This window comes from Megalobrama amblycephala, linkage group LG14 (assembly GCF_018812025.1).
Source record: "Megalobrama amblycephala isolate DHTTF-2021 linkage group LG14, ASM1881202v1, whole genome shotgun sequence".
Lineage (NCBI taxonomy): Eukaryota > Metazoa > Chordata > Actinopteri > Cypriniformes > Xenocyprididae > Megalobrama > Megalobrama amblycephala.
Window position 1 is genome coordinate 12,939,824 of NC_063057.1, and position 17,312 is coordinate 12,957,135.

Consider the following 17,312-nt stretch of genomic DNA (forward strand, 5'->3'; position numbering starts at 1 on the left):
TTTAGTAAACATTTTCTTCACATTCGTCCTTTACAAGCTGACACCTTTTCTCCTAAAGTACTGTATTATTTTTTAAGGAAATAACTACCTTCAAAAGAAGTTTTATACATCACCCTCATGAGTTGGTTAAAGCAGTTAAAGCAGTTTTAAATTTTAATTTAAAGGTGAAGTGCACCATTTCTGTGCCACTTCCAACTATAAAAAAAATAAAAAATAATTTACAGCTTTCAAACTGGTTTTCCAAGCAGACCTCCTGTCTATCAGTTTACAGACAAACAGCCAGTCCTGCCCAAAACTCACACCAATGTTGCTCCTTGGATGCTCAAACAAAAAGAGCAGTGTTTTAACAGAGCCACTGCTAAAGCATTCTGGGAAAAGATGTATCTGAAATCCATCTCTTCAAATGAAATGTATTCAAATCTAAATAACTGAATGAAAAAAATAAATCACAGGAGCAATCACTTGACATTTTGCCTTTAGACGGTCACTCCAGGTGGCACAATCAAGCAAAGGATTCAGAGTCAATTTTTTCCAGGAATGTCAGGAAACTGCTGCTTTACTTGTGATGGTGAGAGCTGTACCTGAGAAACACACTCATTTTTAGAATCTCTCATCTATAATGCGTGAAAGAGCTTTCACAGGGTTCAGAAGTGTGAGGGGGGAAGGGTGCAAATGTACTTGGGATTTTAAAAAAGCTCAATCCTGTCTAGCCCTAAAAATAGGACACAAATGTTCATACTGTACACTCTCTGACTATTTACAATATATTCTTACAATATAGTCATTCAAATCAAAAGTAAGTTTGGGGTGAGAATTTTTTTTTTTTTTTAAGAAATAAATACTTTTATTCAGCAAGGAATTGATTAAATTAAACAAAATTACAGTAAGGACATTTATAATGTTACAAAAAAATGTTCTTTTGAACTTTGAACATCAAAGAATCCTGAAAAAAACACAAAGACGTTTTTAAAAACAAAAGAAGTTTCTTGAGCATCAAATCAGCATATTAGAATGATTCCTGAAGTATCATGTGACTATGAAAACTCAGCTGTCGTCATCACAGGAATAAATTACATTTTAAAATATATTAAAGTATTTTAAATTGTAATAATTATTTCAATATATTACTGTTTTTGCTGTATTTTTGATCATATAAATGCAGCGTTGGTGACTTCTTTGAAATGATGTACATTATGTACCCTAATGACCAGTACATTCTTCAAAATTCCTTCATTTGGATTCCACAGAAGAAAAAAGTTATACAGGTTTGGAACAACATGATGGCAAGTAAATGACAAAAACATTTTTTGTTTTCAGGTGAACTACCCTTCGATGTTGGGTACACGCCCCAATTTTCACTCGCCGGCAGTTTTGTGGAAATCGCCGACAAATGCCTGAAATCGGAGGTAAATCGGTGCTTGTTCACATGAGTGACAATTGCGTAGTGTTTTTTATCAAAGACATGAGATAAGTGCAGATGCGTAGCAGATGCCCATGAGATATTTAGTATGCAGTGTAAAAAGTGACTAAAAATGACATCGGTGATGACCTACAGCCAATGAGAGCACAAGATACAGGGCAAGGGAAAGTTCAGAGGGAGGAGTCATATACCTGCAACAGGAGCAACCATTCTCTCCATCATATTCTTTTTCTTTTCTTTTTTTTTGCTGCAAATAGGCACACTGACAACTTCATCAGAGGCTTCTTTCAGTTTGAGTATTCGGACATTCGACTCACACATGATCTTATGTTATTTCCTCTATCAATTCTTGCGTGTTTGGTTGTAAAACGTAGTTTGTAGAACAGAAAGAGTTGTCCGTGATTCTTCCTATTGAAACGTTGCGTAACGTGTGACCCCCTGTCGCTGATCCGTTGTGTAACGGCAATTAAATAGTACCCCAGACAGTTGTGTAGTCTGCGAAGAAAATCGCACAGTGTGTATCCGGCAGTAGGTGTGAGAAAATGTCAGTTCATGGGAGTTCAGCTAGAACCCGTGTCAGTGTCATCTGACATCCTTCCGTCCCTCAAGAACCGGCCTTTCACTCAGCACCCGCTGTGAGACAGTCTGGCTCAAGCACTTTCTTTCACTCCTCAACTCATTTCCCCTGTGTCACAGGGGTGTGTTCCAACTGACCTGATGCTGAAAAGTGTGATCGCTGGCCTACATTCACAGTCCTCAGAGTTCTCTAAGGTCAAGATACACTTGTTTTGAAACTTGTTCTTCAGAGGCTCTCAGTGGGTCACTCTAATTGGGTTACCGGAATGGAGGGACCTTAAAACCAATCACAAACACATAACCCTTGATTTCACCTCCGGACGACAGTAAAGGTCTTGAAGAAGCAATAAGAGCACTCACCTCACAGACCATCAGCACAGAAAAAATCTCCTTCAACAGGCACTTCATGTACCTTGTCTTGCAAACATGACACTCATTAAATTAATTCTTTCTTATACAAGATTTCCTGTTATGACTAGAGAAGTGTGTCTGAGTGGATGTGGATCATGTTGAAAGGACAAAAGGATGAGTGCATATAAGTGCTTCCTTACCCCCTTTGGAAACCGCTTGACCCTTGTGAAACCCCCTTAATACAGTAAACGTGACATGTACAGAGCAACATTGTGAGGGAAAATATTTGAGCTCAGAGGATCTCCATTGCTTTGTGATTGTCATTTACCACCTGTGTGTCGTTGTCCTGAGAAACAAAGTGCTGGTAGCAGGTGCCCTTAAATGCGCTGAGTGTTGCTAACGAACTCAGATTTGTCTCTGACCTCTGACATTGTCAGCAGAACCAATTCCAGTTCAGTTTCCAGAGCGTTCAATTAGGTGATTGTCTCTCAGAGGATTCCGTTGTGTCCCAATGAGCCAATCAACAATGACGAAGATTGCGTCCTGTTGAGATTATTACACAGCACTTTTCAGCCAAGAGTCCCTCCAGACAGCCCTGCGAGTTAAATAAGAAAGAAAGCAGGTAATGTACATGCAAACAGCTTATTTTATTACCTTTGCTTCAAAACTTAGTTAGTGGCCTACAAAACACACTCTTAAGAATAAAGCATGAAGAACCATGAAGAACCTTCAACATCAATGGAACCTTTGCAGTGCACAGTGGGGAATAAAAAAGTTCTTTAGATTTCTGGAATGTTCTTCACAGTAACAGAAAAATGTTTTTGTCAAAGGTTCTTTAGGGAACCCAATGGTTCTTCTATGGCATCGCTGTGAAAACTTATTTTGAGGCAGCATTTTAAAGGGCATTTCCAACATGAAGTAAGTTGGAAATTCCAAAAGGTTGCCATATACCTTGTTTTAATTCAAATTTTTCAGGCAGCATCACGTATATCCTTCTTGGAGTAAGACAAGCCAGAATGCATTGTGACATACTCTGTGAAATAAATCAAAGATGGTGGGCGAAGTAGGAGAATAAAAGTAGGAGAATAGAAGTAGTAAGTCTAAAAATACCTAGGCTATATTTCATTAAATACTGAATAAACCGTTACAACATTGCAGTATAATTCAAACTGAGCTGCAATGTATTTTTATGCTTATTAAGAGTTTTGCGCCAAATTGTCTTTATTTGCACTGTTAGCTTAGCGACATGCTAACATCAAACTCCATTGAAATAAACTGAGTCATGTAGCATGAGGAGTGTCATTCACAGAGTATTACTAGAGTATTCCAAATCAGGTACTTAGGTTGTCTTAGAAATCTGTAGGCTGTATGGCAACTCATTTTGATTTCTGTTGTTTGATCAATAATTCAAGATTCACAAGTTTATTGTCATATATATGGTGAAACAGTTGTTACATCATACAATGAAATTCTTATTCTGCAAATCCTCCAGCAACCACTAACATAAGTGTTAATAATATATATATATATATATATATATATATATATATATATATTAGTATTTTTAGTATATATATATATATATATATATATATATATATATATATAGTTTTAGTTAATAACATCCCCTCACAAACCTTTAGCTCTGTTAACACTCAGCAGTTTCTGCTTCCCCTGCGGAAAGATGTTTCTCCAATTAACAGATCCCAGCTCCACACACACACACACGCACGCACACAAGCATCCTAACTTAAGCCACAGCCCTAAATATAATTCATTACTTTAATTTAAGATTTTTCTCTCTATTTTTTTTTTTTTTTTTTTTTTTTTTTAATTCTCCACATCTTTATTAATTCTCAACATGATACCAGAGAGAATTGAGAAAATTGGTTTCCATTGAGTGAGTAATGAGTTTCAGGAAGAGAAGGCCCACTTCACACTTACACTTTAACTCTTTTAAATGTGTATATACCTCAGTGGATTAACAAGGTAAAGAGAGAAAAAAGGTACAAAAGTTCAAGTGTGTAGTGTTTTCTTTTTAAGTTCACATGAAACACCGTGTTTAAGATGGAATCAAATTAACACTGAAATATAAAAAAAAAGTCTCAAGATTTGAACACCAGAACGTGTACTGCATATTGATATTGCTCTATTTTATTACTACTCTGACAGCAATGACATCATAAAATAAGCATACTGGATTGGGATTGGTTTGTGATTTTCTTGCATTTATGTATATACTTAATTGTATCTATTCCATCGATCATCAAAAAACAAGACTCTCTGTTTTGATTGTTCACTGATTATTACTTCTACTCTTTACTTTACTATTAGCACTGCTGCAGCTATTACTACAACTAATGATAATCGAATACAGAAGATACCTGTGTAAGTGCATGTAAAGCTAACTCACCTTTGTGTGTGGAGGGTGTCTGGCCAATGGCCACGTTGCTGAGGTCTGCAGGTAAGCCCACATACACTCCACCATAGTTCCTCCTCTTCTCGTCGTCGACAGACGATTCATCTTGCCTGTGGGAGAGAACCAAGAAATTATCCAATGGGCTGATTTAAGAGGCAAATGCACAACTTAGAAAAGTTTTTTGAGCATCACATACAGCAGTTTGGTGAGACAATCCTACAGAAAACCTTGATTAGAAGCTGTGAACATTGTGAATATATTAACAATAATGCAAATCTTTTCAAGAGACTTGTGAATATGTATGATGCATTAGATCTCTACAGGTGTGTTATTGTGGTGAATGTGTGTGGCAGTCGGGGCCCTGATATCTGTGCGTGAGACTCTCTCCTGCTGAGTGCTGATGCTTGTGTTTGCATGTGGGAGAATAAGTCCAGAAAATGTTTGGAAAATGACAGGCATTGTTTTCTCTGAAGGGAAACTGATTGACAAGCAAGCAGTTCCAGAAACTGAAGGCTTACTTCCCTCCTGTTTATCTTATTCTTTCTCTCTGAAGTCAAAGCCTTTGAAAAAAAAAATGCAATTTGCAGAAGAAAATTCAAAAATACACCAAAATGTAAAGAAATTACCAGGTAGTTTTCACCACAATATCAAAGTTAATATATTGTTACAAGTCAAAAAACAAACCGTCTAAAAAGCTGTGTTTATGTGTGTGTTGCCAAAGTATATATTTGTTGTTCTGGGAATACTCACACATCTTTGGCTGATTCAGATGGACCTGTGGAAATAAACAAACAGATTAATCATACCACATGTTCCTTTTCATCATTATACACTGAATCATTTTAAAGAAACGTGTATTGCTCTCTTGAATCTGCTTCATCCGCTTAACCTACATAAAATACACATTCCAACATTGTGCAGACCAGGTTCGAAAGATTGAATAAAAATAAGCAGTTAACATAAGTAATTAACATGTCATTATTATGTTATTACAGTGTTATAAATATATAAGGAAGGTGTTGTCAGGCAGATTTATAGTTTGTAGTTCGCTGGTATGGTGAGAGCTCTGTCCAATGTCTGGTCAATCAAACTATGAGTCATCAAGCTAACATAATGCATGTGTGTGTGTGTGTATGTGCGCAAGTACAAATCTTAAAGTTAACTGACAAGTGGTTATGCAGCCGATATAAAAATATATTCACAGACATAGCATTAGTCTTAATCATTACACTCTGTTAAGATTTCCTGAATTCCTGCAGACACAAACCTGATTTAACAATGCAAATACATCTTTTCATCTCACTGTAATGCTTAAAATAATGTTCATTTTTTGATGACTCCACTGCGACCCTCACAGAGCGGTTCATGCCCGTTCCTGCCACGGCTCCTGTTTATTTATGTGTGTGCGTACCCATGTGAGATGACTCATACTGAAGCATGTTCAGATTGCCGTCTAATTCTCTTGATTTTTGAAAAATGACTGAGAACAGAACGTTCACACAGAGACACGTTAGTCACGTCAGGCCACATCCCTTCTCAGTGGTGTAAACAAACCCCATTCATGAATTTCATTTAATCTCAATGAACTTCTAGGCACAAAGACTCGACCACACTGAAGAAAAGCTTTACTTTTAATCGTTAAACAACTGGCAGGATGTATTTGATCTATTTAACTCTGCAAGGACTGTATTGAGTGACTCAATGTGTGAATGATTCAGTCCTGACAGACTACCATTCACAACAGTGCATCTGGCCAGCAGCCAATGGTTAGTGGAAGAGAAAGAGAGAGAGATGACTAGATTGCTAAACTCATGAAATGAGCAGACATGGGTTTGTTTACACAGCTCACACACACAGACTGATATCACACACACAGAAATAAGGGCAGAAGAGCAGCACACTTACCTGCAGCTGTGCTGGCAGCAGTGGAATTCCCACAGCCCATGGTTTAAACTTTACCAAAGTCAATCTAAGAGATGGAAAGAGAAGCGATGGACAGTGCAGAGGGGAATGACAAGGGAAAAGAGAAAGAGATTACTGGAATTAGACAGGAGAGGGATGAATGGAGGGATGAGGAGAGAGTGAGGATGAGGGAAGTTCAGTCTGATGGCTGAGTCTGAATGTGCCTGAGCTGCTATACTTCCCTTGAGTCCCTCAGAGAGAGGCAGGACGCTTATACAGGGGGAGAGAGAGACAGAGAGAGAGAGAAAGGGGAGGAGGAAGTGTAGGTGGTGAGAGGTATTCCTCCACTCTGGCAGGGTTGCCCAGGTAACAGAGATTGTGTGCGTGTGTGTGTGTGTGTGTGTGTGTGTGTGTGTGTGTGTGTGTGGGTTGGGACGAAGGCTGATAACACTGTTGGAGAGGCAGAGCTAATTACAAGAATAAAAATGCAATGTGTGCAAATTTACATTCTCTTTAGGTCAGTGGCTCTAATCCAGGGACCAAGGAGGCCAGAGCAAACTTTCAGAGGGGTAACAAAATGTCTTAAAATTAAAAAAAAAAAAAAAAAAAATGTTAATATACAAAATTCATATAATACATATTTTTAATTATTTTAAGACAATTTAAAACATTTTTAGACATTTTTTGTATATTATTATTAATAAATACATTAACATATAAAATACATTATTAATTATAATAATATGTGTATTTGTATATGTACACTATATTGCCAAAAGTATTGGGACACCCCTCAAATCATTGAATTCAGGTGTTCCAATCACTTCCATGGCCACAGGTGTATTAAATCAAGCACCTAGGCATACAGACTGCTTCTACAAACATTTGTGAAAGAATGGGTCGCTCTCAGGAGCTCAGTGAATTCAAGCATGGTACCGTAATAGGTTGCCACCTGTGCAATAAGTCCATTCGTGAAATTTCCTCACTACTAAATATTCCATGGTCCACTGTTAGTGGTATCATAACAAATTGGAAGCAATTGGGAACAACAGCAACTCAGCCATGAAATGGTAGGCCATGTAAAATCAGGGTCAGCGCATGCTGAGGCGCACAGTGCGCAGAAGTCGCCAACTTTCTGCAGAGTCAGTAGCTACAGACCTCCAAACTTCATGTGGCCTTCAGATTAGCTCAAGAACAGTGTATAGAAGCTTCATGGAATGGATTTCCATGACCGAGCTGCTGCATCCAAGCCTTACATCACCAAGTGCAATGCAAAGCGTCGGATGCAGTGGTGTAAAGTGTGCCGCCACTGGACTCTGTGGAGACGTGCTCTCTGGAGTGACTAATCATGTTTCTCTGTCTGGCAATCTGATGGACGAGTCTGGGTTTGGTGGTTGCCAGGAGAACGGTACTTGCCTGACTGCATTGTGCCAAGTGTAAAGTTTGGTGGAGGGGGATTATGGTGTGGGGTTGTTTTTCAGGGGTTGGGCTCGGCCCCTTAGTTCCAGTGAAAGGAACTCTTAATGCTTCAGCATACCAAGACATTTTGGACAATTTCATGCTCCCAACTTTGTGGGAACAGTTTGGGGATGGCCCCTTCCTGTTCCAACATGACTGTGCACCAGTGCACAAAGCAAGGTCCATAAAGACATGGATGAGCGAGTTTGGTGTGGAGGAACTTGACTGGCCTGCACAGAGTCCTGACCTCAACCCAACAGAACACCTTTGGGATGAATTAGAGCGGAGACTGTGAGCCAGGCCTTCTCGCCAACATCACTGCCTGACCTCACAAATGCGCTTCTAGAAGAATGGTCAAAAATTCCCATAAACACACTCCTAAACCTTGTGGAAAGCCTTCCCAGAAGAGTTGAGGCTGTTATAGCTGCAAAGGGAGGGCCAACTCCATATTAAACCCTACGGATTAAGAATGGGATGTCATTAAAGTTCATGTGCACGTAGAGACAGGCGTCCCAAAACTTTTGGCAATATACACACATACACACACATATTAAAAGCAATCAAAGGTGATGTAACAAGACATGTGAAATTGGCAGAAAGACAGATACATATGGATTGTATCTTATTAGGAGCAGCATACGCCCCCACACACCGTAAATGTCTCCGTATCCACGTTCCCAGTTGTTTTAGCAGGCAGGTGAGGACATAGACTAATTATACATGCTGTTCTGGGCTGAAATGGGTCTCTGAGGAGATACAACAAAGAGAAGAAGCACAGGACACTCAGGTGATAAAAAGTTCTGACCAGTGATACAACTTAGAGCATCAGAAAAGATTAAAGACTACATCACAGTACACATTACCTGTTTTCTACGTTGGGAGGAGATAGTGTGGACACACACTACTGATTAAATCTATCCTGAGGAAAAACACAGGTACAGGAAAGCACTTAAAATCTATGGGGCGAATGCACTGGAGGGTTTAAAAGCAGAAATGAGAAGCTTTTAATCTTGGGAAGCACATGAATTATTAATTAAATATGCAAAATATCAGATCTGTAAAGTTGTCTTCATCCTATTAAATTCTAGTTTATAATTTTAGTTATTTTCTCTCTCTGTATTCAGCCGGTAATGAGTCATACACTTGGCCTTGCATAACTTACTTCCCTACACCATTTGCCTCCACTTACATGCAGATTAAAACTTCCTGAGAATGCTTAATGGTTTCGAGTCATCAGGCCAGTTGACAACTCCATTTAGACCTTAGATTAGTCAGCGTTATTCTTAGTCTGAGAAAGAAAGGCAGAATGTTTTTATTTTCTCATCACAGGAACTTAATTAAGATTTTTTCCCTTTTTAGTCCAAGCTATAATGGGTGTAGTGAATCATTTAGGCAGCAGAGGGCAGTATATTAACATTGTTAAGTGTTTCTTTAGCCAATTTAAGTAAACAAATGTGGTATTGACCTTCTATTCCTGAAACAAAACACCAAAATTCAAACAAAATAAAAAAAAATAAAAAAAAAGATTCAAGTGTCAGAACCTGAGGAGGAAAGAGTCTGAAAATAGCCTTAAAGGAAAGCGAATAAACAACTTCAGCACACTACATCTAATTTAATGTCCTTTAGCTTGTTGTCCTCCAGTAAATGGCGTCACAGCCTCGTCTTTATGTTGGAGTTAACTGACATATGTCCATGTTTCACTCACGCCGGGGACCCGAAGTGATCCCTGTTCTAGTTAAGCTCTCAAGCCTTCAGGCAGGACCATTCAGAGAAAACAACAATTAATGTCTACTAAAATAAACAGAGGAAGTTGACGATGTGGAGGGGGGCTAGGAGGAGCGAGAGATGGAGGGTTAAGCAATCCTGTATTTACCTCTTCTTCTGGACTTTTTATTTTTTTTACTATAACTGCTGTCTTCATATGAAGATCCAGAGCACAAACAACTAAACAATTAAACATGTTCTTGTTTTCCACTCCACTCACATACTTCTGTTCCAGGGTTTTTATTATTATTATTATTTTTTTTTATGGAAGCTTTTTTCCCCGTCACTGAATAAAAGATAAAAAAAAAGGTAATTGCACCTTTTTATCTTACAATTCTGACTTTTCCCCCCTCACAATTGTGATACAAACTCGCAATTTTGAGTTATAAAGTCAGAATTGTAAGATATAGCCTACTCGCAATTGTGAGTTATAAGGTCAGAATTGCCAGATATAAACTTGTAATTCTGAATTTTTTCTCAGAATGTGTTTATATCTAGCAACTTTGGCTTTATAACATGCAGTTTCGACTTGTAAAGTCAGAATTGCGAGTTATAAAGTCAAAATTGTGAGATATAAACTCACAATTCTGAGAAATTGCGAGAAAAGTCGGAACTGCCATTTATATCTCGCAATTCTGACTGTTTCTCACAGTTGTGAGTTTATATCGCAATTCTGACTTCATTGTTCGCAATTCTGATAACTTGCATTCTGAATTTATTTCTCATGATTGCGAATTTACATCTCTGAGAAGGCGGGACTTATTCCGCCATATTGCGCGTTACACTTTCTCCCATTCAAAACAATACGAGTGACATGTCTTGTGTTATTCTATAGTCTTTGGCATTAGGCGTAGCAAAATGGCTCGATAGCGCCACCTAACGTAGTGCCCCTCGCGCTACATTTCACGTAGATTTTGAAATTCGGTACACACATTTAACAGCCCAATAACTACAAAAATGTCTCTTGGAGCGAAATCTGAAACCGAACAGGAAGTCAGATATTTTGAATTAACTTGCCATTTGTTGCCATTTCCAGACATTGTACTTTAACGAACTCCCCCTAGAACTTTAATTAGATCAATGTCAGTCTAATCTAAAGGCCTTTGTGACATTATATTGCGAAGATCTAAGCTGTCTCCGAAACCGCTCCCTATCCACTATATAGTCCACTATATCGGGTGTCGGCCATTTTGTAGTGGTGTCCGAATTCTGAGTGAGTGACTTAATTCCCTACATTCGTTCACTACTTTTTACCCACAATTCTCTCTGATTTCGAGTGTACATTCGATGTACACTCGCTGAAGCACTATTTCCCAAAATCCAATGCGGAGAGGACTGTCGTTAATCATCAGTAGCGTATTCAAATCATAATGGTCGCCTGAGGGCACTCAAACACCACCTCATCTGTGAGCGTGAGAGTTTATAACAAACTAAAAAAACTTTATTAAAAAGAATAAATACATTAAATAAATGTACACTTGTTAATGTGTTTATTTTTTGTTTACAGTATTTTATAGTATTTAATGATTATGAACACATATTAAGCATGACAAACCAATTATACAATCGATTCAACTACAAAGCTGGCACGGAGGCATGTATGATTACAAAATAAAGTCATTATGATTGTTATTGTTATTAACATTATTTTATAATGTAAGTAACATGTAGGATAATATTGTTTTATCGCGTCGAGCCGTTTCTGCGACAGCTCCAGCTTTCCGACGCACAGTGTATACGTCAGTGTCCGAATTCACTCACTTCATTTCGTTCACTCCATGCAGATATAGTGCACTCAAATGCCATACACTACATAGTGAATGAGTGAACGAGTGAGCGGTTTCGGACACAGCTCTAGAGTTTTCACTGAAGGGCGTGTCCGTGGCGGCCTGACAAAGTTCGATGTTTCCCTGAAACAGGAAGTTGTTGTAACTCAGACAAACAATGTCCGATCTGCCCCAAACTTCACATGTTGTTTTAGAGTCCTGGCCTGAAGACATCTTCATAACAATATTCAGTTACAGTCATAGCGCCACCTGCAACAGGAAATGACATGTTTTACTGTGATTAACTCCTCCTAGAGATTTAACCAGATCAACATCAAATGTTATCAGTCTAATCTTAAGGCCTTAGCAATGATAAATATCAGAGATCTTGAGTTCGCTGAAGGGCGTGTCTGTGGCGGCCTGACAAAGTCTGATGTTTCGCCATGAACGATGAAGCTGTTGAAACTGAGGCATACTATGTCTGATCTGCTCCAAACTTCACATGTGTGATAAGAGTCCAGGCCTAAAGAAATCTATATGACAATATTCAGTTAGCCATAGCGCCACCTGCTGGCAACAGGAAATGGCATGCTTTACACTGTAATTCACTACCAGATTCACATTTCATTATGCCACGAAGTACCAAACATGCTAGAAACACGTTAAATCATGCAACACTTGGCTGAGTGCTATGCGATTAACACCACGAAAGAAACAGGAAGTTGTTGTAACTCAGGCATACAATGTCCGATCTGCTCCAAACTTCACATGTTCGATAATAGTCCTGGCCTGAAGACATCAACATGGCAATATACAGTTACGCTCAAAGCGCCACCTGTTGGCTGCAGGAAGTGTGGCATTTCGAAATGACTTTGGCATAATTCTCCTGTATTCACTCGCTTACATGCATGTCGCCCACTGTTCACTGTTTTCCTAAGGCCAACGGGTGGCAGTGAGCCCATGTGCGAGGGCCCTTTCATCGCTGCTTGCAGCTTTAATTATATTTTGAATTAGATTTTATTTTTATATTTTCACATTTTTATTTTTAGTTTAATCCTTAGATTTATGTGCTTTTGACATTTTTGTAGTTTATGCGTTAATATTAGAAATATATGTATAATCAGTTTTATTTCAGTAAATGTAGTACTAATACTTATTTAATTGCCTAGGCAGCATTTCATTCATTTTTATTTTCAGCTTTATTTCAATTAACAAAAATGTTTTAAATAGTTTTAGTTCACAACACCACCGAACACGGATGTAAAATTAAATAAATATTCATGCTGTAATTTATTTCAGACAGGAGCTTTCATTTCCTGGAAAGCACATCCAACACATTAACATTGACAGTAATGGCTTGACATTAAACAGTAGGCTACAAACTATTTAGTCGCTTCCATCTGCAGTAAGTTTAATATGATGGCTTTCTAATCGACATACATCAGAGCTACCTGTACAATCTTTTCCCTTTAGTATTGGCACTTTTGGACTTGACTCACTGATCTTGCCTCTCAATTTGTTTTCGATAACTGTAAATGTGTCTACAAGGTTCCATCAGCTGTCTATCATTGCTTGAAAACACACGTGGACCACTAAACAAATTCTGACTCTGGTTTAATAAGGACTATTTGTTTCTAGTTCATATCAATGGATTTTACCAACCATATAGCAATAAAGCAAATGTTTGACTGACCATTACAACAAATTAAGAAAACAACTCACTGTCTTACCTCATGCCATCTTTAAAGGCTCTATAATGCAATCCTGAGTAGCAGAATCCTCACCGGGATGCTTTCAAGTATCTCGGTTTGGTGCTGGAGGAGTTTTAGATTTCAAACCAGGGCTATATTAGAAAGCATTAGTGTATAACATCATTTAACAGACCGACATATACATTTAAAGTAGCAGCGAATTGTACAAAAACACAGAAACGTAACTAAGGTCCCTATTGCAATTTTTAATGCAGACACAATCACCACAGAACTGATCATTATTACTCATATTTGTAAGGCACTACCTGGTAAAGAAAGGCAAACAAGAAGCTTTACAATAAGCCATTGACACTGTCATAGCTAGACAACACAGGAGAACTGGCAGGAGGAGTGAGAAAAAGAAGAAAAAGAATATGAAATCTTGGCAGTCTGGCTATATTTACAGTTCGAAGGCATTTCCTTCTGTGTCCATCATGCTCAGAATGGGCGGTGCCAGCCTCTGATTGGCTGCAGAGTGACTTTGTCACCGCCTACCAAAGGCAACATGAGTCACTCGCACTAGTACAGTTCATGAATAAACATTATTCTTTTGTCATTAGAGTGTGCAGTGTTTGGCACTTTTGAGTCAGAACAAACAGGTAGGAAAACCGTACCATTTACAAATGACCAAAACAAAATCTTAAGATAGACTTACCATCAGCTGCCTTACCATTATATATATTTTTATCAATTAAATCACACTTTAAACTAGATCATTTGATACATATAAAACAACAGAAGCTTTAGATGGTTGCGGACAGCTGCGAAAAAATTTATTTAAACTTTGGTAAGCTCTAAATAAAAAATATACTTTTTTTTTTTCCAAAATAAAACAGTACCAATAAACTAAATTAAATTCATTTTATGATATCATGATTTAATTGGCATATGAGTCACTCATTCCAAACTATTGCTGATAAGGCAAACGCTGAAAAAGTTCATTTGCATTTCATTATCACATTCAAAGAAAATTCTGGTTTGTTACACTTCTTTTTAAGAAAGGCAACCAGCAATGCGAACTTCCTTATATTGTTGATTTAAAATACAAAAATCATAATTGTGTCATAAAATAAGGCAAGCCATGTGTCGAAGTGCGCATATATAAAAGCAAAGATGGTACAAAACATAAAAATGCAACTGCAAAGCAAAGGGAGATTAAAGCTTCCTTGGCCTTTGTTCTGAGTGACTGCATGTCACGGATCAAATGCGTTTGCTTGTGTTTTTGAAACATGGACAGTCACTCTGCAATAATGGCCTCTGTTCTTTTGCACTGGGGCTAAATTAGAAACCGACTCAATGACATTATTGTCCGCAATCACCGGTAAAATACAATAAAAATACTTGGGAGGGACAAAAGCAGCACTGGCTCGGACATCAGCATCACAAACATCAATACAAACCGATAGTGCTACCACAAACTGAACCGTGAGCCAATGGCGTCAAAGAACCCACAGGATGTGACATCATCATCACTGCACAGGAATGAAAGTGGCACTTAAAATACACAGGAAACAATAATCACTCTGTTTTGTCTAAAGCCTCTCTCTCGTAGCCTTAAGTGTAAAAATATATTTACATATAATACTATTTTATTTCATCTACACAGGAAGAATATACTGAACATCTGATTATTGGCATAGCAGAACAAAAGAAAAATTGCTGGGCTTTCTTTGTGCAGGTGCTGATATGAGAAGTACCATAGTGAGTTTTCATTCTCAGCGACGTTTGTGATGTTCCCCTCAGGTCAGAGTTTATATTGGTCCCACTGAATCAAGAACAAAGCTGAAAGTCATGTGGAAAAGAAGGGTTCGCAATTAGTCTGTTTTCCACCTCACTTTATCTTTCACTCGACAGAGCAGAGGCTCCCTCAACCAGAGTCCTCCAGAAGGGCTGTTCTTATTTTTGAGCCCATTAAATTGAGCTGCGTCTTGGATTTAGTGGCACTTCCATCTCCTTTCTTAAGTCTGGGCTCCCCGACACTAAAGGTCGGTCACTTTATTCTCCAATGCAGCGGCGATCTGCTGCAGTCTGAGGGTCAGCTGTTTGCTCTGGGCGGCAGGGTCGTCCTCCAACGACGAGATAATCTATGGACGGCATGGCAAGAAAGAGTAAGAAATTTGTGCCGTTTTACTCATTGATCTCAAGCAAGAAATATGTGTAGCAGAGTATGCGAGTCGGTATGGAAATAACTATCGGCTTTAGGGCTGTGAAAATAAATCGTTGAATCGCGAATCGAGAAATGATTCTGGATCAATTCTGAGATTTTCCGAATGCGTCGCGATTCTCTCTCGAAACGATCCTGGGCTTAGTTTATAACAGCAGATGGCACTGTGTGCTTTAGAAACAGCCGTAATTGAACTCAATACACACCACTTGAACCTTCCATAAAATAATCCTTCATAAAATTCTAAAAGGTTGAAGTGAATTACAAGGGTGTTCGCAGTGGGCTGTTTACATTAATTTCGCATCATAAAAACATTCTGAGGTGCAAGTACATAGCCGAATGCACGAGCGCTCTTCTTCACGTGCATTTGAGCATGTGGTTACACAGAGTGCCTAGAGTGCCATCTGCTGTTAAAAACTAAACTCAGAATCGATTCAAGAGAGAATCGCGGTACATTCGGAAAATCTCAGAATCGAGCAGAATCGATTTCTTGTCCCAGCCCTAGTCGGCTCACTCGCATACTCTAATGTGTAATAACACCTACCCCGTCATAGTACTTGCTGGCATACTGGTAAAGTTGGTGCAATGCAACCTGGGTATTCAACTTATCTGTGTGAGACTGGAGAAAGATAAAGAGTCAAATCTGTTATTTACAATAACATGCATTAAATTACATGCATTAAAAACTACATTAAATGAAATAAATAAATGACAAAATATAAAACAAATAGAAAATAAAATAAAAAATACATTATATAGATTTTTAATGATTTTAAGTTTCGTCTGCTCACCAAGGCTACATTTATTTAATTAAAAATACAGTAATAACAGTAATATTGTGAAATATTATTACAATTTAAAGTAACTTCTCTATTTGAATATATTTTACAAAGTAATTTATTCCTGTGATCAAAGCTGAATTTTCAGCATCATTACTGCAGTCTTTAATTTCACATGATCCTTTAGAAATAATTCGAATATGCTGATTTGCTGCTCAAGAAACATTTATGATTATTATCAATGTTGAAAACAGTTGTGTACAATTTTTTTTTCAGGATTCCTTGAATAGAAAGTTCAAAAGAACAGCATTTATCTGAAATACAAAGCTTTTGTATTTCATTTTTGCATTATTAACACTACTGTTCCAAAGTTTGGGGTCAGTAAGAATTTTTATTTTTATTTTTTTGAAAAGAAATTAAAGAAATTAATACTTTTATTCAGCAAGGATCCATTAAATCGATCAAAAGTGATAGTAAATACATTTATAATGTTACAAAAGATTATATTTTAAATAAACACTGTTCTTTTGAACTTTCTTTTCATCACATAATCCTGAAAAAAAATATTGTACACAAATATTTTGTACAATTGTACACATTAAATGTTTCTTGAGCAGCAGATCAGCATATTAGAATGATTTCTGAAGGATCATGTGACACTGAAGACTGGAGTAATGATGCTGAAAATTCAGCTTTGATCACAGGAATAAATTACTTTGTAAAATATATTCAAATAGAAAACAATTATTTTAAATTGTAATAATATTTCACAATATTACGGTTTTTATTTTATTTTTAATTAAATAAATGCAGCCTTGGTGAGCAGACAAAACTTCTTTTAAAACATTAAAAATCTTACCGATCCCAAACTTTTGAACGGTAATGTATATATAGAAAATAAAAAAAAATAAAAATAGAAAAATAAAACCAAATAAAAATTACATTAAGTAAAACAGAAATGA

At 37.5% G+C, this 17,312-nt stretch overlaps 2 protein-coding genes across 3 annotated transcripts in view; both read right to left on the minus strand.

Moving 5' to 3' along the window:
* Positions 1 to 919: 919 nt before the first annotated feature.
* Positions 920 to 7,167, minus strand: si:dkey-261e22.4 (overexpressed in colon carcinoma 1 protein homolog). Its single transcript, XM_048157141.1, has 4 exons — positions 6,672 to 7,167; positions 5,517 to 5,541; positions 4,761 to 4,876; positions 920 to 2,942 (listed from the first exon to the last, which is right to left on the minus strand). The coding sequence occupies exons 1-4, from the start codon at positions 6,709 to 6,711 to the stop codon at positions 2,917 to 2,919; spliced, it is 207 nt and encodes a 68-aa protein (XP_048013098.1). The 5' UTR covers positions 6,712 to 7,167; the 3' UTR covers positions 920 to 2,916.
* Positions 7,168 to 13,593: 6,426 nt separating this feature from the next.
* Positions 13,594 to 17,312, minus strand: part of LOC125246404 (plexin-B2-like) — a 124,193-nt gene continuing 120,474 nt past the window's right edge. For both annotated transcript variants that reach the window (XM_048157342.1, XM_048157343.1), the window contains exons 36-37: positions 16,116 to 16,190; positions 13,594 to 15,491 (exon numbers count right to left, since the gene is read on the minus strand). In XM_048157342.1, coding sequence (XP_048013299.1) covers positions 15,387 to 15,491; positions 16,116 to 16,190 — 180 coding nt within the window. In that variant the 3' untranslated portion in view covers positions 13,594 to 15,386. The remainder of the gene's footprint in view (positions 15,492 to 16,115; positions 16,191 to 17,312) is intronic.

Bases quoted from the DNA above. Each gene is read 5' to 3' on its own strand.
- si:dkey-261e22.4 (XM_048157141.1), bottom strand. From the start codon at position 6,711: ATGGGCTGTGGGAATTCCACTGCTGCCAGCACAGCTGCAG. The intron at 5,542-6,671 runs GTAAGTGTGCTG...TTATTTCCACAG, and splicing joins TGCTGCCAGCACAGCTGCAG to GTCCATCTGAATCAGCCAAA. The intron at 2,943-4,760 runs GTGAGTTAGCTT...TTTAACTCGCAG, and splicing joins GACACCCTCCACACACAAAG to GGCTGTCTGGAGGGACTCTT.